A 26,069-nucleotide genomic window follows, 5' to 3' on the forward strand; every position below is an offset into this window, starting at 1 on the left:
GCCTCCCAAATCCAGTTCCTGAAAAGGGTTTCACATGGCCTCACATATGGTTAACTCCCAACTCTGCTTCCTGAAACGGACGGGGGTCTAGCTTCTGTAAACCCTTTGCAGAACAGAGCACCGGCATACCCCTTGTGAGGCTTTTCTAAAGGGAGGTTGCATACCTGCTCTTGCGTGGAAATGTAATCATCAATGAAAGGAACGCCCTCGTTGGGACCCTGCCCCCGGACACACGTGATCCTGGCCACTGACATCTGACTGGGTTTGATCGTGGATTTGGTCCCGTCACTGCGAAGCTCAGCTTCCTCCTATCGCAGACGATTAAAGGGTGAATAGATGCTGCCTGTGATCAAAAGGCAGTATGCTAGATCCAGAAATCTTATCTCTTGTCCTAACGTGCAAGGCCTACCTCATTGAGGGTGACAAACTCAGCATCCAGTCCCACCAAGTCTCCAACCTGGGGCATTTCGCTCAGCATGAGGGGGATGAAAGTGGCGTGACATTTGCGCTGTTTGCGAGCAAGGGAAGCCTCGGCAAGCAACACGCTGGCTTCAATCGGGTTCTTGACTTGAAAAAGAAAACGAAATTTGACCGGTTGACTCACTCGGAGATTACACTCAGTATACAGAAAAACCAAAGAGAAAGGGAAATCCTATCTCGCTCAGGGAATGCCCCAGAGAAAACCTCAAGAGCACAACTTCTTCCTTTGTACAACTGACACTATTTTCTAAGAATAAGTTGATCACTCATACATAAAGGGCCTAAAACTCTTGAAAGAAACCCTCTGACGTCATAGGACTGACTTCTCTAGAAGAACTGAATCACAGAATTTAAAATAAGGATTTTATTTTAATAAGACAGATCCACCACAAGAGTAACTCAATCCTGAAGCTGGTCACAGTTCTAGAAACAAGCCAAATAGATTTCTGATGGAACATAAAAGGGCAGTTTCAGGACTCCACAATTGCCATTCACACCCAGTTCAATTCAAAATACATTAAAGTTAAGATGAAGAACGCCACTCCAGCTGCTTCTTGAAAAGCGGCCTTGCAGTAAATATCTGGACGTGCTGGTGTCTGGGGAAGAACAGCTGCATAGCTACTTCAGCATTCATCTAAACACCCTCCAACAATTTCCATTTCACAGCACAACAAAAGTGTTTTGGCTAGCCCTGTTTTTTTATCCTAGACGTGACCTCCGTTTCCTATGCTGATGGGTCTTTTCATCTTATGACGATCGCTCAGTTTCTTTCACTTCCTCTTGACAGTACCGCACCTCCTTGCAAAACATATTTACTTTGTTCTCTCCGTCTTTGGGGTGTTAACTTATGACCACCTCTCCAAAATTCCACCTTCACACTCACTGACCGTGAAGGAAGACAAGGCTATTTCTCCTCCCAGCTGTACGACACTATTATCTGATACTTCTCAGTGGAATTTCCATTTGGGCATAAAGGCAATTATGGGGGGGGGGGGGAAATCAAGGAGCGGGTGCCCAGTGATTGGTAAGGAAGGCTGAAAGTGAAGAAACTGAGGTTGTTCAACATGAGAACACAGGTCACCCCAAGCAGGAGAGAAACCTTTCCCCCCCTCCTGAAGGTTTCATGTGCGTGTGCTGAATATGTACAAAATAGGCCCCTGAAAAACAACCAAGTGAGGACATAAAAAAATGAGCTGGCTGAAAGCTAAGCTAGTCATATACCCCACTTGTTAAGCAGACAGAGCTATCTTTTAAAAAAAAAAAAATGGAAGCAGGAAGGAAAGCTTATCTGCCCTGGTTGATAAGGAGAGTTCACGGGGCAACGTAAGAGAGGCAGGATCCTCTGCCACTCCAATTGGCAGTCTATGTGCCAACTAAGCCCTCTGGCCGATTAGCATGAATGTAACCTCTGGCTTTTCAAACTGAGTGTCGTGCGAAGTGGATTATCCATTTGGGGTATTATTATTATTATTATTTTTGAGATACGTGGGAAGCAATTTTCTTCAGGCAGGAGAATGAGAGGGCCCAGAGATACAAACTTAAAATAACAATAACAATAACAATAATAATAATAATTTAATTTGTATACCGCCCTTCTCCCAAAGGACTCAGGGCGGTGAACAGGGCAATAAATACTAAAATACAAAGATACAAAAATTAAGAAAAGATTAAACATAATGCCCTATGCAATACAACAATAAATTACAATACATTAAAAACAATAATTAAAACCCAAACCCATCAGACCAGGCCGGCTTGTTCAAACAAATAGGTCTTTAGATCACGTCGGAAGGAGCGGAGGTCGGGAGCCATCCGGAGCTCAACCGGTAAACGGTTCCACAAATCCGGCGCACCCACAGAGAAGGCCCTCCCCCTGGGGGTCACCAGTCGGCTTTCTCTGACCGGTGGCACCCTGAGGAGGCCCTCTCTGTGGGAGTGCACTGGGTGGAGGGAAGTTGATGCCGGCCGCAGGTGCTCCCTAAGGTACTCCGGACCCATGCCATGTAGGGCTTTAAAGGTCATTACCAGCACCTTGAATCTCACCCGGAAGACAACTGGAAGCCAATGCAGCTCACAGAGCAAAGGTGTAACATGGGAGTATCAGGAGACTCCCAACACAACTCTCGCGGCTGCATTCTGCACCAGTTGGAGCCTCCGAGTGGTCCTCAAGGGCAGCCCCATGTAGAGAGTGTTGCAGTAGTCTAACCGAGAGGTCAAGAGCACATGAGTGACCGTATGCAAGGCATCCCGGCCTAGATAGGGCCGCAACTGGCGCACCAGGCGAACCTGGGTGAAGGCCCCCCTAGTCACAGTTACTATATGATCTTCTAAAGAAAGCTGTGAGTCTAGGAGGACTCCCAAGTTGCGGGCCCTATTAAATCATAGTTATGTTCTGGATGAACATAGCTTCTTTCCTATACCTGATTTCACCTAATCAGTGTTTAAAACAGACAGGTGGTTTTCTAAACATATTAAAAAGGTAAAGGTTCCCCCGCACACGCGTGCTAGTCGTTTCCGACTCTAGGGGCCGGTGCTCATCTCCGTTTCAAAGCCGAAGACCCAGCGCTTGTCCGAGGACGTCTCCGTGGTCATGTGGCCGGCATGACTAGACGCCAAAGGCGCACGGAACGCTGTTACCTTCCCACCGTAGTGGTCCCTATTTTTCTACTTGCATTTTTACGTGCTTTTGAACTGCTAGGTTGGCAGAATTCTAAACATATTACTTGGACTCAATATTCTCACCAACCACTGTAGCTTACTGGGATCTATGAACCCGGCTGATGGCCGGAATGACATACTATTATTGAAATCACACACTATTCCGACTGTACCACCTTCAAAGCTACTTGCTCAATAACATCTCTCTCATCTAGAGGTACCTGTGTAGGGGTGCTAGCTGTTGGAGCTTCTGAACAAAGATTTCAGGTCAGGTAGTCCTCAACGTATGACTGGTTGCTTAGTGATTGATCAAAGTTACGACGGGCCTCCCTGGGTGTATTTATGACTTAGTTCCAAAGTTACGACAGCCACTCCCCACACAATCAAAAGGCCGTATTTCGCGCTCTTGGCAGCTGCCCCACATTTAAGGCTGTTTGAGGCATCCCATACTCACGTGACTCCGTAACACTACATTTTTGCCAAAAACTGGCATTTACTTCTGGTTTTCAAAAAACTGGCCCATAGTGAACAATAAGTTTGCGTTATAACCATTGCAAAAAAAGTCATTAAAATTGGCTCGGTCATGTGAGTGGCCTGCTTTACAACCACCACTATTTACGACCATGATGGCCAGGCTCCATTAGGGACCACGTCTATGTCATTAAAATAAGTTATAAGAAAGTTATCTGGTACTTGTTTAGGAATGCCAGCAGTCATCCTTCTTATATACATACATATACAGAGGGACATTATAATCCTGCCCTAATATTATTGGACACCTGGGTTATAATACATTAAAGATTCTCACCACGGCTGAACCTGGTTTTCAGGTTTTAAGAAACAGCAACTCTTATTTCTTGCTACCTTTGTAAGTGCACTTCTACATCCACATACACTCACTGTGTAAATTGTACTTGGAGTGGAGGTTCCTCCGCACGTAATAAAGAATAGCAGGCACTTTCCAACTCATGTCAAATTGTACAGCCTCGCACTGTAAATCCAAAGGCAGACAGGAAAAATCAGATAAGACAGAAGTGGGAGAACAGACAGATAAAAAATGAGTTCTGGAAGCTTGCTGGAGCTATTTTTAATTAAAATTTTTTAAAAAAGTGGGGAAAATTAGTCCAAAATAAGAAATGTTGACTTATAATTTTACCTCTCTGTGCTGACTCAAGTTCTTTAGACTCGAATGCAGAATGTTAAGGAAGTTTCAGCATGGATACAAGCTATGACTTGGACAAATCAATACCCACATTTGTTTATCCATGGCAACAGTTCAGGGCAACCCTGGCTAGGTTGTAAAATCTAAGATCCTAAAGAAGAGATTTCAAATTTCTCGGCAGGGTGGGTGGGTGGGGTGGGGTGGGTAAAGAAGGGGGCACAGCACAGCGTCTTGATGCATATTTCCTGGCACAGGGCATATACATTACAAAATATGCCTTATAAATACATTACATTTCTTCTGTAGTACATTACGTGTCTCCAAGTAAAATAAGTTGTTTTATGTCCACCTGACTATAAAAGACATTTCACGTACCGTCTTTAATATACAACTTAATATTGTTTGCAGGGGGAAAAAATGTAACATAGAATATGATGCCTCAGCTAGGCTTTCAATAAAGCAAGAGATTTACAGAAGCTTTAAAACAAATATCAATTCTCATTAATACGGAAATATGCCTCGAAGCACTCCAATTTATGTAAGGCCACTTCTAAGGATACGCTCTTTCAAATCTATTCAGTTCTGATCTCCATTTTATGTCAAAACACTCTATAACATCCAAGCTATCTAGTTTTAAAAACGCTTGGAAAGTCAGTAACTTGGTATAAATATTCATCTCTATTTCTGTGACGTGTAGAAAAGCAAGAGCACAGAATAGAAATCATCATCATATCCTCACCTTATCCACAGGCTCAATGAGAAAGTCATTAAAAAGATACCACTGCTGATGCGTGACACCCTTTAAGAAAAGAAAGATATTATTATTGTTATTATTATTTATTGAATTTCTATACCGCCCTTCTCCCAAAGGACTCAGGGCGGTGTACAAGGCAATAAAATACAACGTACAAAAGTTAAAAGTAAAATTAAATTAATTTAGCCCTAACAATAAAGTTATGCGCTAAATACAAAGACGTTCAATCAGTGAACATCTACAATCAGATGCAATCATATCCTACAATTAGGTGCAATTTAGCCATTAAAAGCCCCCTCCTTTTAATAGGAATTGACAAGAGCCAGTTAGAAAGATCAAGAAGCTCTGCTTTTTATTAAAGGACTTACCTCCTTTCTTTGATGGTAGGTCTCTCCAACTTTGATATGCCCCACAAGGCTGCCCCCAGTCCGGGAATCCAGAATATGTACAACTGTTGCCATGAGGTCATAGACATATGTAGATTCTTGATCTTCCAACATGCCCAACTGCAACAAGAAAGACAGTTCCAGACGTGGGCTAATTTTCTGTGTGGCTCTCACACAGTTGTACATGGTTTTAATGCACCGGTGCATTTCCCCCAAACAAAGAGGAAAAGTGCGCTATTTTTAGTACTCCTGAAGCCAACTCCCTGGATAGTTCACCTCCAATATGCAGCTAGCCTTTCCAGAATCTTATATATCAGTGTAGCACAGGGGTCTTCAAACATGGCCCGCTGGCTGAGGAACTCTGGGAGTTGAAGTCCACGAGTCATAAAAGAGCCACGTTTGAAAACCCCTTGGTGTAGCACAGGGGTAGGCAACCTCGGCTCTTTACAGCCCTCTCTAAGCGGTTTACAGAGTCAGCATTTTGCTCCCAACAATCTGGGTCCTCATCTTACCAACCTCAGAAGGATGGGAGGCTGAGTCAACCTTGCGCCGGTCAGGATCAAACTGCTGGTAGTCGGCAGAATTAGCCTGCAATACTGCATTCTAACCACAGCACCATGATGGCTCCTAGGAACTACTGGTAACATTTATGATGATTTATAACAGATTGGCAAACTATTGCAACTAATGATATTTCTCCATAAAACTGTGTTGTTTTAGGAAGACTGTTTTCAGGGAAAATCAAATATGAATTACTGTGTATATTTTCAAGCTGAAATCAAATCCCTGGGTGGCAGCTACATTCAAAGGTATCCTATCTTTAGTTTTATATATTTGAAAGTTCCTTGAGCCATTGTTTTTCATCTTGCTCCGGGACAGATGGAAGAAAAGATGCATCAATCCTGAAGTCTGCCTATCACCACCCTAATAATGTCAGAGACAGATAGGCAGGTGTAGATAACGGAATAACAGAATTAGAAGGGATTTTAGAGGTCTTCCTAGTTCAACCCTCTGCTCAGGCAGGAGACCCTATATACCATTTCAGACAAATGGCTGTCCAATCTCTTCTTAAAAACCTCCAGTGTTGGAGCACCCACAACTTCTGGAGGAAAACAATTCCACTGATTAATTGTTCTGTAAGGAAATTTCTCTTTAGTTCTAGGTTGCTTCTCTCCTTGATTAGTTTCCATCCACTGCTTCTAGTTCTGTCTTCAGTTGCTTTGGAAAATAGATTGACCCCCCCCCCCAATCTTCTTTGTAGCAGCCTCTCAAATATTGAAACACCGCTGTCATATCACCACTAGTCCTTCTTTTCACTAGGCTAGACATACCCAAATCCTGCAATGCTTCTTTGTATGCTTTAGCCTCCAGTCCCCTAATCATCATAGTTGTTCTTCTCTGCACTCTTTCTAGAGCGTCAACATCTTTTTTGTATCACGGTGACCAACACTGGATGCAAACTAGATAATCCAATCACTTCCTTTTGGCTCAGTTCAGTCAATATCATGTGAGGCACTAATACCACTCTATAAAGCCTTACTAAGACCACACCTAGAATACTGCATCCAGTTTTGGTCTCCACACTATAAAAAAAGATGTTGAGACTCTAGAAAGAGTGCAGAGAAGAGCAACAAAGATGGAGGCTAAAACAAATGAAGACCAGTTACAGGACCTGGGCATGGCTAGTCTAGTGAAGAGAAGGACCAGGGGAGACATAAGAGCAGTGTTCCAATATTTGAGGGCCTGTCACAGAGAGAAGGGAGTCAACCTATTTTCCAAAGCACCTGAAGGCCAGACCATGGAATAACGGATGGAAACTGATCAAAAGGAGAGATTCAACTTGGAAATAAGGCGAAATTTTCTGAGAGTGAGAACAATCAACCAATGGAACAGTTTGCCTTCAGAAGTTGTGGGAGCTTCATCACTGTAGGCTTTCAAGAAGAGAGTGGACTGCCATCTGTCGGAAATGGTGTAAGCAGGTCTCCTGCTTGGGTGAGGAGTTAGACTAGATGACTGCAAGGTCCCTTCCAACTCTGTTATTCTATTCTATTCTAAATTGCCATTTCTCCCACATTGGTCTAAACAGCCCCAATTACCATGCGCAAAGAAGCTTTACAAGCTTTTATTTGCAAGCTGCCTTAGTATCTTTATGGTGGAATCAAAAACAAATAGTCTGAACTTGGTTTTTCCTGACGAGTTCTTTCTTGACACTGGGATGATTTAAGTATAGCTGATTCTCTCTGAAAGTGGGCAATGGTCCTATGCAACACAATCACCTTGGGAGCACTCACAAGAACTAGGACACCGAGAAAACATTTCACATTTAAGTCAGGTATAAGGAAAGTATTTTAAGGAAGTATTTTCTTGTAAACGAGAAATACTTTACGTCACTGCTTTCATCCCAGTTGTAAACCTCCAATTCCTTGTTCTTGGAGAGCTTCATCTTGATGGAGTAAGGAATCCAGATGTTCTTTAGCTCTTCAATGGAGGTGTAAGAGTGTCTCCCTTCAGCCATTCCTAACTCATTCCTGAAAGCAAAGCAAATGCCAATCAATATATCACAGAGGTGGAAGGAGTTATATCAGTGAACAGGATTGAGCACTGGACTGACTTTCTTTCTTTCCTCAAGCACCCAGTGCTACAAGCCAAAGAAATACAGCTGACTACTTCAGCAAGAAAAGGTATTAATTATCTCATCGTTTGTAATTACAATGGGCCAATTCCATATTCTTTGTGTAGAGCTGCACTTTTCCACCTGCAGTATGATTGCAATTTTACTGCTGCAGGGTCTTTCTCTGCCCTTCAGTTCTGTATTTTGGTATAATTAAGAACATGGTAGAAGTGGTCAATGTGTTCAAAAAACAAGACCTATCATTAAGGAACGGTAGGGTCAGCACAAACTTTTAAGAAAAGTTAGGGATTCCCTGGATAGAAATGGTACTTACCATTCTCCAACTGCTATTTCTCTACTTTTGGGGAATTCCAGGCAACCCTTCTTCATCATCTTCTTCTTAAAAGCATACTGTTAAAGAAAGGATGAACCTGAAGCACAGGAATCTAAATACGTATACCTTGAAATGCTTCTATTTACCATCGACTCAGGCGGATGTCACTAGATCAAGAAAGAAGGACAGCCAGATATATACCTATGTTCTCCATCTGCTTCTCAACATGTGGTAAGGGGAACACATTTTATTTCTATTTGCCAATGCCACCTCTGGTTTAATCCCCAAGCCGCTGGCTCTTTAAGGGAGGTTGCACCATTTGGGTGGAGAAATTCTATGGTCAATTTCCCAGAACGCAGCTTGACACCTGAACACCTGAAGCTGACTTCCTTATTTTTGGTTATCTTAACAGAGGTCCTACCTGTAAAAACAGAGGCCTGAAAAATGGAGTGAGGATCTTGAATAGGCCTGAAGCAGAGATGGTGAACTGCTTGACAATGCATTGTCCGATGCTGCCTAAGGGAGGGGATTGGACATAAAGAAAAGAATGGCAATAGAAAACAACGTACGTGTGCATCTCCCTACCTCAGCTTGCACCTTCCAAAATTCTGCTTCCTTGAAGCTGTTGACTTCACAGTTAATGACTAACACATCTGGCAGACAGCGGATGTTGCGCGTCTGGACCTGAAATGGCAGAGAGAGAGAGAGAAAGAGAGAGAGAGAGAGAGAGAAAGAGAGAGAGAGAGAGATATATGATGTGTAATACTGACGCAAAGGGACACATTTATTCTTTGATACTTCCGTTGTAACTTTATTTGGTAATGTCTAGTTATGGGCATGTTCTGATCAGACTAAAGATCCCTATTTTGATCTTTTAGCAGTTGTTGTTTCATAGAAAAACTGATAGCAGGAGCTGAAATTAAGGGAGAGGGAAAAATACTTTTCTTCTTCAAATTATCTACTTAATATTTTATCTTGAAAATCAATTTACCATTGACCTTGCCATAGGTACTTGAATCATACTTTGGCTTGGTCAGCTGCCAATCAAATGTACAATTTCTATTCTCAAAGCAGTCCCAGATAGTATGCCAAGTTTTCTATGCATCAGTGCTGCAAACCTCTTATTGCAGACATTTATTTTATTTATTTTTTATTTTAATTCCATTTATTTCCCGCCCTTCTCAGGGTGGCTTACAAGCTTAGCAGTAGCAGACATGTCAAACACAAGGCCCGGGGGCCGGATCAGGCCCGCGAAGTGGTTTCATGTGGCCCATGAAGCCATCCTGGAAACAGTGAGGGAACGGCCCCCGCTGCCTTGGCCCTGGCCCAGAGACCCTCCTTCTGCCAGAGACCCTCAGATCTGTCCCACTTCTGCCCAGGCCCCCATAGGTACCCTTGATGCGAATGATGTAGAGCTGGCCACGCCCACCCAGGCCATACACATTCTAGCCACACCCACCCAGTAGGCCACGCCCACCCTGGCCACATCCACCCGGCCCCCTGAGGGCAACCGCAATGCTGATGCGGCCCTCAATGAAATTGAGTTTGACACCCCTGGCTTATTGCCTCGGTCTATGCAATGCTTCCCTCCCTCACTTACTGTGGGTTGGTACTTCTCGCAGTTCTCACACCAGGCCTGAGTGTTCTGTTCCAGACAAATACTTCTTTTTAATATCTGGGCAAATTCATAATCCATTGTTTTATCTGGGAAAGATGGAGGCACAAAAAGAAGGTATCTGCATTGCTGCAAAGTTTAGAATAGGACATCAAACATCACGAGTCTGAGATGCACAAGGAAGGAAATGGAAAAGCAGGTGGTATCAAGAAACAGTTGCCTAGACCAGTTGAGAAGCCCAGTTCCAACAACTGTCTTCTCAGGAATCTTGAACCTTGTCACTATGAGCACCCTCCAGACAAGTAACAAAGTGTTTCAGGCCCACTTGACAAGGATCAAGCATATAGACAATGTTCTGAACCAGCCCTCTTCTAACAAACCCCTTATCAGAAAGAAGAGACTGGAGAGCGTCCAAGGCTAAAAGGCTTCTGCCAAGATTTAATTACGCAGTTAACAAAAAACACAAGAGCTTGTCTTCTCAAGTGGAAAAAGTTGCTTTCAGCAACCAGCCCCTCCCCAAACACTTCTTTTATAGAGAGCTCAGGGCGTGGTCTCCCTGTGCCTCCTCCCGAGGAGTCCCATAGTCTTTCTTTGTTTGTCCCTGCTCGTCTGCCTCCTGCGTCGGGCGTCCTTGAACAGGGCCAGCTGTGGGTCATCATCCTCCGCACTCTCGGGCTCACACAGCTGAGAAGAGGTCCCCGGCTGAGGACTCTGCAAAGCCTCCAAATCATCATCAGCCGGTTCGTTTCCCTCCTCCCCCACATCTGAGTCCTCCGATACATCGGACCCGGCTGTCGGACCCACAGGCTGGCCCTGAGTCACAACACTATCCCGCACCGCAGGGCCCTTCCCCCGGGTCTGCCGATCCGGATGCGGTCGGGATGGGAACTGTTCGTGAAAAGCAGTCACCAACGCAGGGGCATGAACGGCGGTCGCGTCTTCCCATGTGAAGTCCTCCGGCCCGTACCCTTTCCACTCGATCAGGTACTGGAAGCGACCTTTCAGCCAGCGGGAATCCCTGATGCTGGCGACCTCGTACTCGGGGGTGCTGCCTCCATCACGAGTTCCTGATGGGGGAGGTTCCGCTTGGCGAAGTGGGCAGGCCGGTTGTTCGGGGACCAACAAGGACCGATGGAAGACGGGGTGCACGCGCAGGGAACGTGGCAGAGTTAAACGATAGGCGACCGGGTTGATGACGGCCTCGACTGGGAACGGTCCAAGGTAACGGTGGTCCAGCTTCCTCGCCGGCCGAGTGGATGGTAGGTTCCTGGTGGACAGCCAGACCCGATCCCCCACCGATAGTGGAGGCGTATCCCTTCTCGACCGATCGGCGAACCTCTTGTAGTCGGCCTTGGCCTTCTCCAGCTGCCGTCGCACCAACCGATGGATCGCCTGTAACTCCGCCATGAATTCGTTCGCTGCCGGCTCCGGTGAGTCCACGGGAGAAAGAGGGAAGAACCTGGGGTGATAACCCACGTTGGCCAAGAACGGTGTCATCTGCGTGGAGGTGTGTTGCGAGTTATTAAAGGCAAACTCGGCTATGGCCAAATAGTCCACCCAGTTGTCCTGCTGCAGGTTAACGTAGCAGCGCAGATACTGCTCTAAGATGCCGATGACCTTCTCGGTACCCCCGTCGGTCTGAGGATGATGCGCGGACGAGAGGCAAACCTTAATGTCCAACGCCCGCATCAACTCCTGCCAGAAGCGGGCTGTAAACTGGGCCCCCCTATCGGAGACGACCCTATAGGGAAGGCCGTGCAGCCGGAACACCTGTTGGATGAACATGCGACTAGTGGCGCGAGCTGACGGTAAGCCGCGACAGGGGATGAAGTGCGCCATCTTGGTCAACATGTCCACCACCACAAACACTGTCGTGAAGCCGGAGGATGGGGGTAGATCCGTCAGAAAGTCCATGGACACAGCCCCCCAGGGTCTCTTGGGCGTTGGCAAAGGCTGCAGTAAACCAGGCGGGGCCCCTGTCGCTGACTTGGCCTGCCTGCATGGGACGCAGGAGGTGACATAAGACTGGACATCGTGTCGGACTCGGGGCCACCAGAAAGTACGGGAGACCAGGTTCAGAGTCTTGAACAGGCCAAAATGCCCCGCAGCCGGGTTATCATGACATTGGCTGAGGACGAGTCCCCTGAGTGGCCCTCCTGGAACATAAAGCCGGTCACGATAATACAGGAGTCCATCCGTGACCGACCAAGGCGAATCTGGCCCCACCTCTTCCTTCCGCTGAGCCACCCACGCCTCCTGCTGCTGCGCCTCCCGGATCCGAGCCCGTATATCCACCGGCTCCCGTACCACAGCAAAAGACTCAACGGGGATCACTGTCCTGGGCGGAAGCTTGTCTTCCACTCGGGTGTACTCGGGCTTCCTGGACAGAGCATCCGCTCTCTGGTTGTGCCCGCTTGGTATGTACCGCACCCGGAAGTCAAACCTCGCAAAGAAGAGGGACCACCGGATCTGGCGTTGGTTCAAATTCCGAGCGGTCTGCAGGCTTTCCAGATTCTTGTGGTCCGTCCGGACCTCGATTTGATGCCGCGCCCCCTCCAGATGATGCCTCCAAGCCTCGAACGCCGCCTTGATGGCCAGCAGCTCCTTCTCCCAGATGGTATAGTTGCGCTCCGAGGGATTCAATTTCCGAGAGTGATACGCGCAAGGGAAAAGGGTACCGTTGGGCGTCGCTGCCTGGAGTAACACGGCCCCAATGGCAATGTCGGAGGCGTCCGCCTCCACGACAAACGGCCGTTGCGGGTCAGGATGCTTCAAGATGGGCTCCTTCATGAAGGCGTCCTTCAAAGCTTGGAACGCCTGTTGTTCGGGGGCGTTCCACTGGAACCGAGTCTTCTTCTGCAGGAGCCGGGTGAGGGGGGCTGTCAAGGCAGCAAAGCCAGGGATGAATGTCCGATAGTAGTTGGCAAATCCAAGAAGTCGCTGAACATCCTTCACGCGACGCGGGGGTTGCCAACTCTGCAACGACTCAACTTTACTTGGATCCATGGCGATGCCCTCAGGAGAAATGCGGTGGCCCAAGAAATCAATGGTCACCTGGTAGAACTGGCACTTCTCCAACTTGGCAAACAGCCGATGTTTCCGGAGGCGCTGCAGGACCTGACGGAGATGCTGATGATGCGCTTCACGCGACGGGGAGTAAATCAGGATGTCGTCCAGGTAAATCACAACAAACTGGTCCAACAGATCCCGAAAGATGTCATTCATAAAATGCTGAAACACAGCGGGGGCGTTGGTCAGGCCAAACGGCATCACCGTGTACTCGAAATGTCCATAGCGAGTACCAAACGCTGTCTTCCACTCATCACCCGGCCGAACCCTGACGAGGTTGTAAGCTCCACGCAGGTCCAGTTTCGTGAAGATCTTAGCCTCCCGGAGTCGGTCCAAGAGCTCGGGGATGAGGGGCAGCGGGTAGCGGTTACGCACCGTGATAGCGTTGAGTTTCCGGTAGTCACAGCAAAGCCGTAACTCGCCCGACTTCTTTTTGACGAAGAGCACGGGCGCAGACACTGGCGAGGACGAGGGCCGGATGAATCCACGAGCCAAGTTCTTTGTCAGGAAGTCCCGCAATGCAGCCAACTCGGGCTCCGACATGGAGTACAAACGCCCCACTGGGAGAGGCGCATCAGGGACTAGGTCAATGGAGCAGTCGTAGGGCCTGTGCGGGGGTAATTGGTCCGCCTCTGACTCGCTGAACACGTCAGCAAAGTCGGACAGTACGGGAGGCAAGGAAACCCCTGAGGAACCCTCCACCTGGCCGGCACAGATATGGCGGGTGTGGTCCACGCACTGCAAACTTGGGAAGGTGACCAAGTTCTGAGACCAATAGATCTGTGGATCATGCGCCCGGAGCCACGCCAGTCCCAAGACCACGGGGAAGTGCAGATCCGAAGTGACGTAAAACTGAATGGCCTCCACATGGGTACTGATGGCCATACACACGGGTTGCGTGGCGGCCGTGATAGGCCCGGACAGGAGCACTCGACCATCGATGGTCTCCACAAGCATGGGCGGATCCACCGGACACTGGGGAACAGCCCATTTGGCCACAAAGGCCGAATCCATAAAGTTAGTGGTAGCCCCAGAGTCAATTAAGGCATGGACCGGAATCCCCTCTGGCTTGCCAGGAAGGATCAGTCGTGCCTCCAAAATCAAATGCCGTGGAGGTTCACTGGCACCGTCGGAACGGCGTCGCTCGGCGTGATCGTTGTGGGTCGCCCGATCTTTCACACCGTCTAGATCGGGCTCGGGCCGTTTCCCGATAGCAAAGCAGGGGACTTTCTCGGGCAGGCTTGGTCACTGACGCCCGCTGACGCTTCTTCGGGCAAGAAGCAGCCAAATGTCCAGGGTCCCCACAGTAAAAACACAACCCCTCCGATCGTCGTCTGACCATTTCCGTCACCGATAGACGGGACCTGGCGGCACCCAGCTCCATTGGCTCCTCCCTCTGGACTGGGGGCTCACGCACAACAGGGGCGGCAGGGGTCTGTGGGGTGGCACGGCGACTCTTACGCTGCTGCAGCCGGGCATCGATCCGCAGACAAAGATGGATCAGCCCATTCAGGTCTGAGGGAATGTCCACGCGGGCCAGCTCATCCAACATCTCCTCTGACAAGCCATCCTGAAAGGCATCCACGAGCGCAGCCTCATTCCAGGCGGAATCCTGGCTAAGCAGCCGGAAATCGCTGATATAGGCCTGTAGGGGGCGCTGACCCTGCCTCAAAGCTTTCAGACGTCGGGTGGCGGTCTGCGCCTTAATCGGGTCCTCGTACATGAGGCGCATATGGTCACAAAACCCCCCAAAGTTATCCAACAAAGGGCTAGGCTGTGCCAACAGAGGCGTGCCCCATCGAGCTGCATCTCCCGACAGAAGGCTCAACACGAATCCCACCTTATCTCGGTCAGTGGGGAAATCAGCTGCTCTCACGCTGATATAAAGCTGGCATTGTCCCAGGAAGGCAGGAAACAGTTCTGGTTTACCAGCAAATTTATCCGGCATAGCTATCTGACATTTCCTCCTGGGTGGGGGGGCAGCATGTACCTGAGCCTGCAGTTGTGCCACCTGAGTGGCCAGCAAGGTGAGTTGCTGGTTGAGCTGGGCATTCTCGGCAAGAAGCTGCTCCATCGTAGTATTAAGGGGTGGGGGGCTGAAAGCAAACTGTTCTGAACCAGCCCTCTTCTAACAAACCCCTTATCAGAAAGAAGAGACTGGAGAGCGTCCAAGGCTAAAAGGCTTCTGCCAAGATTTAATTACGCAGTTAACAAAAAACACAAGAGCTTGTCTTCTCAAGCGGAAAAAGTTGCTTTCAGCAACCAGCCCCTCCCCAAACACTTCTTTTATAGAGAGCTCAGGGCGTGGTCTCCCTGTGCCTCCTCCCGAGGAGTCCCATAGTCTTTCTTTGTTTGTCCCTGCTCGTCTGCCTCCTGCGTCGGGCGTCCTTGAACAGGGCCAGCTGTGGGTCATCATCCTCCGCACTCTCGGGCTCACACAGCTGAGAAGAGGTCCCCGGCTGAGGACTCTGCAAAGCCTCCAAATCATCATCAGCCGGTTCGTTTCCCTCCTCCCCCACATCTGAGTCCTCCGATACATCGGACCCGGCTGTCGGACCCACAGGCTGGCCCTGAGTCACAACAGACAATTCACATCTATCCCTGCACGAGGCCTAAGGGTGCTCTAGAAGGAAAGAGGGCAGTTTGAAAACTGATTTTTCTCAAATTCTTTTTTTTTTTAAATATAAGCAACCTACGGTTAATTAATTGCTTCAGTGTTATTGAGATGATTAATGTATGCATATCACATTAAAACATAGTCTTTTAAGATTTGCTTTCCTATTCTTCTTAAAACCTCTTCTTTTTTGCATTGTTTTAAAGTTTCTGTGAAAGAGTGGCTTATGTTAACGTGTTTCCCCGAAAACAAGACCCGCCCCAAAAATAAGCCCTAGCCTGATTTTTTGGGGGGGTGGGCCTAATATAAGCCCTACCCCAAAAATAAGCCTGGGGGTGGACGTGGCCAGCACAAGCAGTGGCGAGCGCATGGGGACCAATGGTGTCTGGCAGCAGCCACAGCCCGTCGGCCCCTAGGCGCAGCGCAGGTAAGTCCAGTGCGGAGGCAAAGGCAGGGAGGCAGGCGATCCAGACGCGCCACATGCTTTTCGCCCAGAGGGAGGCTAGAAATGTCTGCTTGTGAATGGTGCATTTGGGAATGGAGCGATTAGCCCTGTTTCCTAGCACCCCATTTACAAGCAGAAGCTTCCAGTCTCCGTCATTTCTCTGTCCGGGCAAAAAGTGTTTGGGTGCCTATGGGGCGTTTGTAAATGGAGCACTCAGTTTCCAAATACCCCATAGGCACCCACACGTTTCGCCCAGACGGAGGAATGACGGGAGACTGGAAGCTTTGTTTGACTGCAAATGGGGCACTTGGAGACGGAGTAAAACACTTTCTAAGGGCCCCATTCACAAGTAGACGAAGCTGGCGGTGTCCTTCTGGGTGAAAAGCGTTTGGGCACCTATGGAGCACTTGGGGCAGCTCCACTCCGCCACCTGCTTTGCCTCACGGAGGCGGCAGAAGTGGGCTGGCAGCCATGCAGGCTCCTGCTGCTGGGAGATGAAGCAGATGTCAGGAAAAAAATAAGACATCCCCAGAAAATAAGACCTACTGCCTATTTTGAAGGCAAAAAAATTCACACACACACACACACACACACACACACACACACACACACACACACACACAAAGACCGGGTCTTACTTTGGGGGAAACAAAGTATTTTTAATCAATCTGGCTAGTTCTTGGATCTGTTTGATGGATGAGTGTGGTAGAAATTATTTAAATTAGGGCAAACTAGTCTTGATTACTCCTGCAAGCTAAACATATTTTATCTAATTAATCGCTCACTCAATCAGGCTATTGTATTATGCTTTAGAAACCCTACGACTGAGAAACCAAAATTCTTGTTTCAGTCATCCTATGAACTTAGTATGTTTCCTTCAGCCCATTTATATTTTTTTCAACGTAAAATGAAAAGCATCATTATAAAATGCAACAGGGTTGGTTTGAGTAATAAGGTAAAAATGGCAAAGCACATGAGATAAACTGCTACAGAAATTAAATAACAGAAGGTCCCCTTTTTGTTACCCAGCATTTAAATTAGGACCAACCAAACAGATTCCAACAACTAAATATCTGAGATGCGGTTTGAGATGTTAAGATTTATAAAGTTGAGTTATTGAAATGAGTGAACATAGGAGATGACCAGGCTCAGCCCAAAGGAAGAGGTCAAGCATGTCATCAGTCTCAAATCCCCTTGTGCTCAAAAGAGATCTAAGCCCAACCCACTTTGAATTCCACTGATTCTTATCTATTGTAATTTACTTTTGACAGTTAGAAGTTCAGATTCTTGTAGAGAGCAGTAGCACGCAATAAACCTGTAGTCATTTGAACCGCCTTGCTTCCTGATGTCTTGTGCCTGACAGAATAGCCTATAACTTTTTTTTAACAACTGCCTTTGATGCTCCAGGAATATTTTTATTATAGTTTAAAAACTTTTAATCCAATTTTTCTCTAAAAGATACGGGTTCAGGCATGATGAATCACAAAAAAAGGTAAGTTGGAAAACCTCAAGCAGTTCACATCTGCTGTCCCACGTTCCGAGAAAAGACAAACCCAGTTCCATTCAGCAACATTTGTCATTACATTACTTCCGAAACTCCATACCATTGTTTTCAGGATAAGAAAGAGTAAAGAGGAGCGTAGAAGAGACTCGGACTGTCTCTTTGCCACAGCGGCACATGCTGCAATTCTCCACTTCACAGCTGAAAAGCTGCCCGATGACGGAGTCCCCGGAAGATCCAAAGTTGCTAGAAGAAACACAACTAGATCAGTAGAGAATGTGATGATATTCAGGGGCACAAGGCCAGGGAAGACAGGTCGCTCAGGTTGAGAAACGCCTCAACAGCCTAATTTAGAGATGTTGTTTAAGAAACAGATGCAGAATATATTCTATCATCAGTACACCGGATGACTCATTTTTCTTTCTTGACTGTACTTTCAAATGAATAATTATTCCATGTAACACTGACCCTTAAGGTTTTTTTTTCTTTTTCTGAAGTACAAAAAGCAGATGAAGACCAAACATGGCAAGTACATTGTTGTTAACAGCTGTCCCACGCAGAGGGTTTATTACCTGCTGCCAATGCCCCGGTAAGCCTGAGGGCCCTCCTGCTCCTGAGTCTCCTGGTGGAGCTGGGTCAGAATGAATCTGTTCCAACTTTGAATCAACCGACCTAAGTTCATCTTCCCTGTAGCTTCATCTGAATCAGCCAAGATCAATCCCAAAGCAGCCGCTTCTGGGATGGTGCGGAAGGCACGCAGAAAGTTACTCCCCTGAGAGAAAGGGAAGAGAAAATTATGTATCACAATAATAAGCAATCTTAAGCCATGTCAGCTCTTGAAAGACTACGCTCAAGAACCCGCTACACCAGGGATCCTCAACCTTGGCAACTTTAAGACTTGTGGACTTCAACTCCCAGAATTCCTTTGCTGGCTGAGGAATTCTGGGAGTTGAAGTCCACAAGTCTTAAAGTTGCCTAGGTTGAGGACCCCTGTTCTACACTCTCTTGTAAGCATGCTTGCCCTGACACCCTCTACATTGCGAATCATGTGGAAAGGACATGAAATCCAAGCTAACCAAAGGGGAAATTAAAACAGTGGGAACAGCATCCATACCTGGGCCATACCTATTGCGCAATATGCTGCTGAAACTAGACACAAGCTGAATTGGGCAGCTTAGACCAGGCATGTCAAACTTGTGATGTCATGCGACTTATCGTGGCTTTTTCCTCATTGCCAGCAATGGGGTGGGCGCGATTTTGGCGTGACGCATCCAGCCTGTGGACTGGCAGTTTGACATGCCTGGCTTAGAATGAAAAACGAGAAAACTCATGACTCATGACATCCCTGTAGCGGCACCGATAGGTTATACCTGCCCCGCAGCAATGGAGTCAGAGAGCTTTATTTCAAGTCAAACAAAGAAGAAAAGTATGCGCTGGTTGATCATATAGAAGATAACCAAGAACAAGCACTGAAGAGAGTTAAAAACTGGAACTTAACGAAAACAAAACATGAATGTCAAAAGCATATGATAAAAAAGTGAAGAGAATGCTGGCAAGAAAAACTCTACAAAGGCAATTCCCACAAAAGAGTGAGGGGAAAGGGGATAAAGATTAAACCTGGCAATAGCTTACAACTGGAATATCACCGAAGCCTTGAATTTGGCTCTGCAAAAACAAGCAGTTCAAACTAGTACAAATCAAGGCCAGAATTGAAAAAGTGCCAAACGATTCAAAGAGCACAACAGGCAACGTAGAAGAAACAGTAGGCTATATCCTCGATTCATGCAAAAAGGTTACACAAACTGATTATAAACAACAACAAAACACAGTTGCCAAAATGATTCATTGGAACATCTGTAAAAATTATCACGAGCCAGGAATGACAAATTGGTGGGAACGTACAGACAAAAAAATAGTTGAAAATGAGCACGTTAAAATACTGCAGGGTTTCCGAATACAGAAAAAGTCTTGACTAATAAGGCACCAGATTTAACTGTGGTTGAAAAGAAGAAAGCGCGAATAACTGATACGGCAATAGTGCAAGACAACAAACAGAAGACAAAAAATTAGACAAGATCACAAAGTAACAAAATCCGACAATCAATTTTGAAAGACTGTGGCATAAACTGGCCATCAGCCCAGTGCTTATCAGCACACTGGTTGCCATACTAACTAATATTAGATGCATTTGACAAAATTTCCATCTGCCAAGCACAAAATACCACACTGCTTGGATCCGCACGTATACTATGCTGATACATTTAACATCCTAGGGTTCTTGGGAAGAACGTGATGCATAGAAACACCCACACCAACTAAAAAAGTAATCGTTGTTAATTTCACATGTTAACTATATAATTTATCAAGCTGTCAGAATCCATTTATATCATATTCATAAATGGAATGTTTCAAACATTATTCCATGGATTCTGCCATCTCCCGAAGAGAAGAGAATAAATGTGTATTGAACCGGCAATAGGCATTTCAAAGGAAAGGAGAAGCCTTTTGAACTGGGGAAACAAAAGGGGGGGCTAGCATCTGGCTTTTGTCACGGAAGACAGCAATAAACATAAAGGGTCCTAACTTCCTTTTTCCCACGAGATGGATGATACGAGAGGAAGGATGGGGGACTGACCAAATGGGGATTAAGGGGGGTTAAACCGGGAACTCTTTATAAGGGTTTACTTCGTGGAAATATTAAGTCCTGTCTCGTTCCTACAACCAAGCATGTCATAGTAAAGATTCTTTTTGGAACAGATTTGACTCCAAGAATTTTGTCTTCCTAAGACGTGGTTTGGGGTGGGTCCTGACACTAACATTCTGCCTGATTTCCAACAATTCTGGGTGACTCACAACAAGCAAACAAGTTACAAATAAAACCAATAAAAGAAAAATAATGGTTTATGCACGACAGCCCAATAGAAAGAAGCCAGGTGCCTCACTCTCCCTTGCCAAATGCTTAGGTAAAGATCCAGGTCTTCACCAGTCTTCTGAAGGATGTATTATGAAGAAAGGAGGGCAGCTGAAGGAGGTATATGAAGAAAGAATGAAGGAGCAGAGAAGAGGAAGACTGAGAAAATTATCCCCGGATAGAGCATCAACTCCATTGTGAAAGGTAGATTTCTCTTATCTTCTTCTTTTCAGAAAACTTTCGAGAAAAAAAGGGCAGCATATGAAGAAGTATATGGATGTGATGGAAGCAACGCTGGTTTGCAAGGAAAGAAAGGGTACGGAGAGCTACAATGCATGGTACAGCATAAACCAGGTTTAGCTATGTTTATTTTTCTTATTTCATGTTTTTACTGTTTTGGAATTACTGTTCCTTACTCCTTTTCTGCTTTGCAGAAACATACTTAGCCCCAAAGACAACAAAGCACGAAGAGCACGTGTGCCTACAGCTTTAAGACTTGTAAATTTTCTTGTGCTAAATTAATTAACAAAAGAAGGGCAACAGCACACAGAACAGGGCTAAGTGGCCAGTTACAAAACTGATCAGATTAAAGAAAGAAAAACATCTGAAATTATGAACAGCACAAGCCCCAAATTTTATCCTGTTGCTTGAAGATAAACGAAGAGGCAAATGCAAATGCTGGCAAAGTCAAACCAAAGGAAAAGGCAAACATGGGGGGAAACATATCAACAATCCAATGTTGAAAATCAAGATGTCTCCTAGCAACGATGTATAATTCTTCTAACCAACTGCCGTACCTGAAACTCACATTTTGACAAATTTAACATTTAGCATTGTTTGTATTACAGAAATCCTAAAGCCCTATTTTGGCCTGTAACTCTGCTGCTTGACATATCTCAAAGCATTGCCACGCCCAGATAGAAAGCTCCCACCTGGGGTTACTGTAACACACTATGCCTCTATGAAATGGACTCTTCCTACTGCCAAGCTTGTAAGCCGCCCTGAGTCTTCAGAGAAGGGCGGGATATAAATGGAATTAAAATTAAAAAAAAATAAAAAAAATAGTGGTGGTCCCATCATATTCAGTTATCAATAGGTGTAAACCAACCAATGAACAGTCTGTCCTAAACTTGGTAAACCTGGTTTCTGGCCATTCATCATCCTTGTCCAGAAAGCTTATACAACCGAGGAGTTTAGTGAGTATCTGGTGGATAAAATCGCTCAGATTCGGGCTGGCTTGGACTCTGACTGGGCAGTATCTGACGAGGGGGAAACGATGGGTTTGGCCGATAATATTTGGGAAGAGTTTGATCCTGTGACTCCGGATGAAGTGGACAGGATCATGGGGAAATTAAGTGCCACCACGTGTTTGTTGGACCCGTGTCCCTCCTGGCTGGTTTATGCGGCTCGGGAGGTTACACGAGGCTGGCTCCTGGCAGTTATCAATGCTTCCTTGAGTGAGGGGTGCTTCCCTGCCGCCTTGAAAGAGGCGGTGGTAAGGCCCCTCCTCAAGAAACCTGCCTTGGATCCAGCTATTTTAAATAACTTTCGTCCTGTCTCCAACCTTCGCTTCCTTGCGAAGGTTGTTGAGAGCGTGGTGGCACCCTTTGGTCCTGGAGGAAACTGAGTATCTGGAGCCATACCAATCGGGTTTCAGGCCGGGTACAGCACAGAGACGGCATTGGTCGCGCTGGTGGATGATCTCTGGCGGGCCCGAGACAGGGGTTATTCCTCTGTCCTGGTCCTTTTAGACCTCTCAGCAGCTTTTGATACCATCGACCATGGTATCTTGCTGCGACGTCTTGAGGGATTGGGAGTGGGAGGCACCGTTTTACAGTGGTTCTCCTCCTACCTCTCGGGCCGTTCGCAGACGGTATTGGCAGGAGGGCAGAGGTCAACCCCTAGGTCCCTTAGTTGTGGGGTGCCTCAGGGGTCGGTACTCTCGCCCCTCCTGTTCAACATCTATATGAAGCCGCTGGGTGATATCATCCGTGGTTTCGGGGTGAGGTATCATCAATATGCTGATGATACCCAGCTTTTTATCTCCACCCTGAACCAACCCAGCGATGCCCTCGATGTGATGTCCCGTTGGCTGGAAGCGGTACGGATTTGGATGGGGAAGAACAGGCTCCAGCTCAACCCGGCCAAAATCCCAAAGGTTCTGTTTGCCTTTCCACTATCTCACAAGGATCTGATGAACATGAAGACCTGTTTATCTTTACCTGACAAGGGTCTCCCCTGGACAAATCCAGCATATGGAACAAAAAACCCAGCTCACAGCTGAGGCAGAACTCCTTCTGGCATAAATGATTCTGGACCAAACAGCGCACAGGCTCTAAGAAATAAAGAACCTACAAAGATATGATGGATAAACAACACAGAATTATAGGAGGAAGGGGAATATTGCATAGGCATGTCACACACAAAAAAGAAACAACACTGTGCTTACCTGTATCATGCAATTGCAGTAAGCATTTGGAATGTGGGGTTCAAGACCACCGAAAAGTGTCTTATTATAATGTTTGAAGTCAAAATCTTCTAGGCCCAGCTTGGAATATTTTATCGTGACCTAAATAAGACGAGCCAAAAAACATTCTGGTGTGACAATCATACAAATCCATAAGGACGGTGCACGTGTGGTAATTTAGCGAATCAGCATGCTGTAAGTCAGAGGCCTTCCACACCACAATTTCTCTTTCATATAAACTTCCCTAGAGTGCCTTGTGCAAATGCTTGATTCTTCAGAGCCTAATTCGGGAAGATTCTCAGGTCATAATTATACTTGTGACAATACCTAAGTAATCTCAATTTCAACATTCACTTTTCTTATACACACACACCCAGCTAAAAATTAGTGACAATCTAACTTGAGGAGGCTGAGAAGAATTTGTTTCCAGACGGGATTGAAACTTATAAGGTATGGTGTAAAAGACAGGTATTTCCCCCCCCCCTACCTTTGCTCCCTTGAGTACATTAAAACTTTCTTTAAAGAAAAAAGGAGGAAGACTCTGAGCAGCAACTTAAAAACGCACCTTCCTGTATTTCTTTGCCACCATGTAAATCCGTGGCTCCTCCTCTCTTCCAATGGGGGATTCAGGGACTTGACTGAAATGATCAAATTCACGGTCGAGCTCCTTTAATCGGTAGGGAATCTGTAGTAAACAGGAACAGGCTCATTTTCAGTTTGCCCGCTTATCTCTTTTCCTATTTTGCGTTTTGCAACACCAAAACAAAGCAGATACACAAAACAATGAGATATAGTTGAAAGTAACAAACCCTTCAACTCCCAAATCCCTGTGCTGATTCTTTTTCCTTCCATCTGGTACTAAATCACACATCGGTGCCACGCCTTTTGCAGTAATGTTAACTCCAGACTCAAGCAGAGATAAAGATCTTTACGCTCCAGCCAACTCGGATTCCTAATTCTCAGCAACCTAAGCCACTCTGGCCCATGGCATGGGAACCTGAGAGCATTAATCTAAGGAGGTTTTGGCCTACCCGAGTGGGCTTTGTACTATCAACCATCTGTATTAACATGGGTGAAAGAGTGGATAACTCTGAGAAATAAAAGGTTGTTATATTTGGAGGGACACGATTTACAATTGGGATGGCACGCTTTTTTATGGCATGGGAAAAATAAAATTCATAAGTATTTCCAAAATCACTATATAAGAAATGCTTTGTTAGCAGTATGGGAAAAATTAAAACTAAAATATATGTAAAAATTCCAGGGTGGCTATCAATGATGGAAGCTTTTCTAAATCCAAACTTGGCAGAATTTGGAAAAGTTTGGACGTATAGAGATATTCTAAATACTGGTGGGAATTTAAAATCGAGACAAGAATTGGAAAATCAGGGTATCACAACCTGTCGTGATGGGCACATCTACTGATGCAAAACAGATACGAAAAAGACATGAAACTGTATGGGTTTTATAAAGAACAAACTGTATTTGATAAGATATTGTTAACTTCTGATGAGAAATTAAGAAAATGTATAATTTTTTGTTAATTTTGGAGATGGAAAGTGAACAAGTTAAAGAAACAATGGCAAGGTGGGTGAAATTTTTTTGTTATAATTTAGAACTAGAAAAATGGCAAAAATCATAGGAGAGAAATTATAAATTGACAATGTCAACTTCGTATAAAGAAATTCTATATAAAATGTTTTATAGATGGCACTTGCCACCAGCAAGATTAGCAAAAATGTTTAAAATATGTCAGATACATGCTGGAAATGTAAACATAACTCAGGCACGTATTATCATATTTGGTGGACATGTGGTAAAGCAAAGGCTTATTGGAAAAAGATACCGTACATGCTTGGTTAGAAAAAATCTTGGGAGAACATGTGGAATTTAAACCTGAACTTTTTTTATTAGGTATAATGCCAGAAAAGATTAATAAACAAAGTTTCTATTTGATTCTACATGTCACAACAGCAGCAAGAATAGTCTTCGCGCAATGCTGGAAAAATGAAGGAGTACCACCAGAGGAAGAAATAATTTAAAAAATATTGGAATGGGCAGAGATGGACAGATGAGATTGAAAGATAAAGAAGAAACAGAATACTACTAAATCTGGGAGTCATTCTACAAATGGCTAGAGCTGTGGTGGCGAACCTATGGCACGCGTGCCGCAGGTGCCACGCAGAGCCCTCTCTGTGGGCACATGCACTGTCGCCCCAGTTCTAGGCCTTCAGCTGGGTGTTATAAAACCTTTTTGCTTTAGGCCTCCGCCAGTGTGTGCAAAAAAAAAGGTTCAATAAATCAACCAATTTCAATTTCTCGCAAGGAAAAAAAAAAGATCTCGCAAAGTTGGAATTGATTGAACTTTTTAGTCTCACCCAGTCTTCCATTACCACTGCAGCCACGCCCACCCAATTGGCCACAGCCATCCAACTGGCCACAGCCACCCAATGGGCCACGCCCACCCGGCACCCAACAATACATAAGTGAGCTTTAGGTTGCAGTTTGGGCACTTGGTCTCTAAAAGGTTCCCCATCATTGGGCTAGAAGAAAGAAACAAGGAATAGGAATTAGGAATTGACTATGTATTAGCGCTTTTGAATCCAAACAGTACGCTGGTTGAAAAATTAATATATCTATGTAAGAGAAAAACTAATAAAAACTTTATTAAAAAAATAAAAAAATAATAATTCAGTAGTATTTGTAGGATTCCCCTCCTAACTACAAATAGCATGATCTTATAAGGCAGTCATTAATACTACACAGCCCCCACATAAAACGGGCAGGTTTCAAATTGGCTACCTGATTCCGGAGCTTGGTCCTGGGGTTTGGAGCATAGCCAATGAAGCCAACTTTCTTCATGGTCCGAAGGATATCTGGATCAACAGGTGGAGCTCGTCTGCAAAATAGGCAATCATTTAATCATTTTTAAAATCTCTGTAATCACTCCTTTTAAAGCTAGGCTGCCCAAATAGTGAGGAGGAGGATACCACCAAATTCCCCATCTCAAATGATGTTACTTTCCAACAACTTCTATCCTCTTCTTACCACTCCTAGGTTGA

General features: G+C 45.8%; 1 protein-coding gene across 1 annotated transcript in view; it reads right to left on the reverse strand.

Annotated features, from left to right (window-relative positions):
* The window catches only part of PAN2 (poly(A) specific ribonuclease subunit PAN2), a 38,647-nt gene that overhangs the window by 3,624 nt on the left and 8,954 nt on the right, over positions 1–26,069 (reverse strand). The window contains exons 8-22 of the mRNA XM_083353425.1: positions 25,810–25,906; positions 23,573–23,692; positions 22,990–23,109; positions 22,763–22,891; positions 18,202–18,401; positions 17,733–17,875; positions 9,986–10,089; positions 8,971–9,069; positions 8,386–8,462; positions 7,827–7,968; positions 5,423–5,560; positions 5,040–5,099; positions 4,039–4,129; positions 410–567; positions 63–308 (exon numbers count right to left, since the gene is read on the reverse strand). Coding sequence (XP_083209551.1) covers positions 63–308; positions 410–567; positions 4,039–4,129; positions 5,040–5,099; positions 5,423–5,560; positions 7,827–7,968; positions 8,386–8,462; positions 8,971–9,069; positions 9,986–10,089; positions 17,733–17,875; positions 18,202–18,401; positions 22,763–22,891; positions 22,990–23,109; positions 23,573–23,692; positions 25,810–25,906 — 1,924 coding nt within the window. The remainder of the gene's footprint in view (positions 1–62; positions 309–409; positions 568–4,038; positions 4,130–5,039; positions 5,100–5,422; positions 5,561–7,826; positions 7,969–8,385; positions 8,463–8,970; positions 9,070–9,985; positions 10,090–17,732; positions 17,876–18,201; positions 18,402–22,762; positions 22,892–22,989; positions 23,110–23,572; positions 23,693–25,809; positions 25,907–26,069) is intronic.

This window comes from Vipera ursinii (genome assembly GCF_947247035.1).
Source record: "Vipera ursinii genome assembly, chromosome: 2".
NCBI lineage: Eukaryota > Metazoa > Chordata > Lepidosauria > Squamata > Viperidae > Vipera > Vipera ursinii.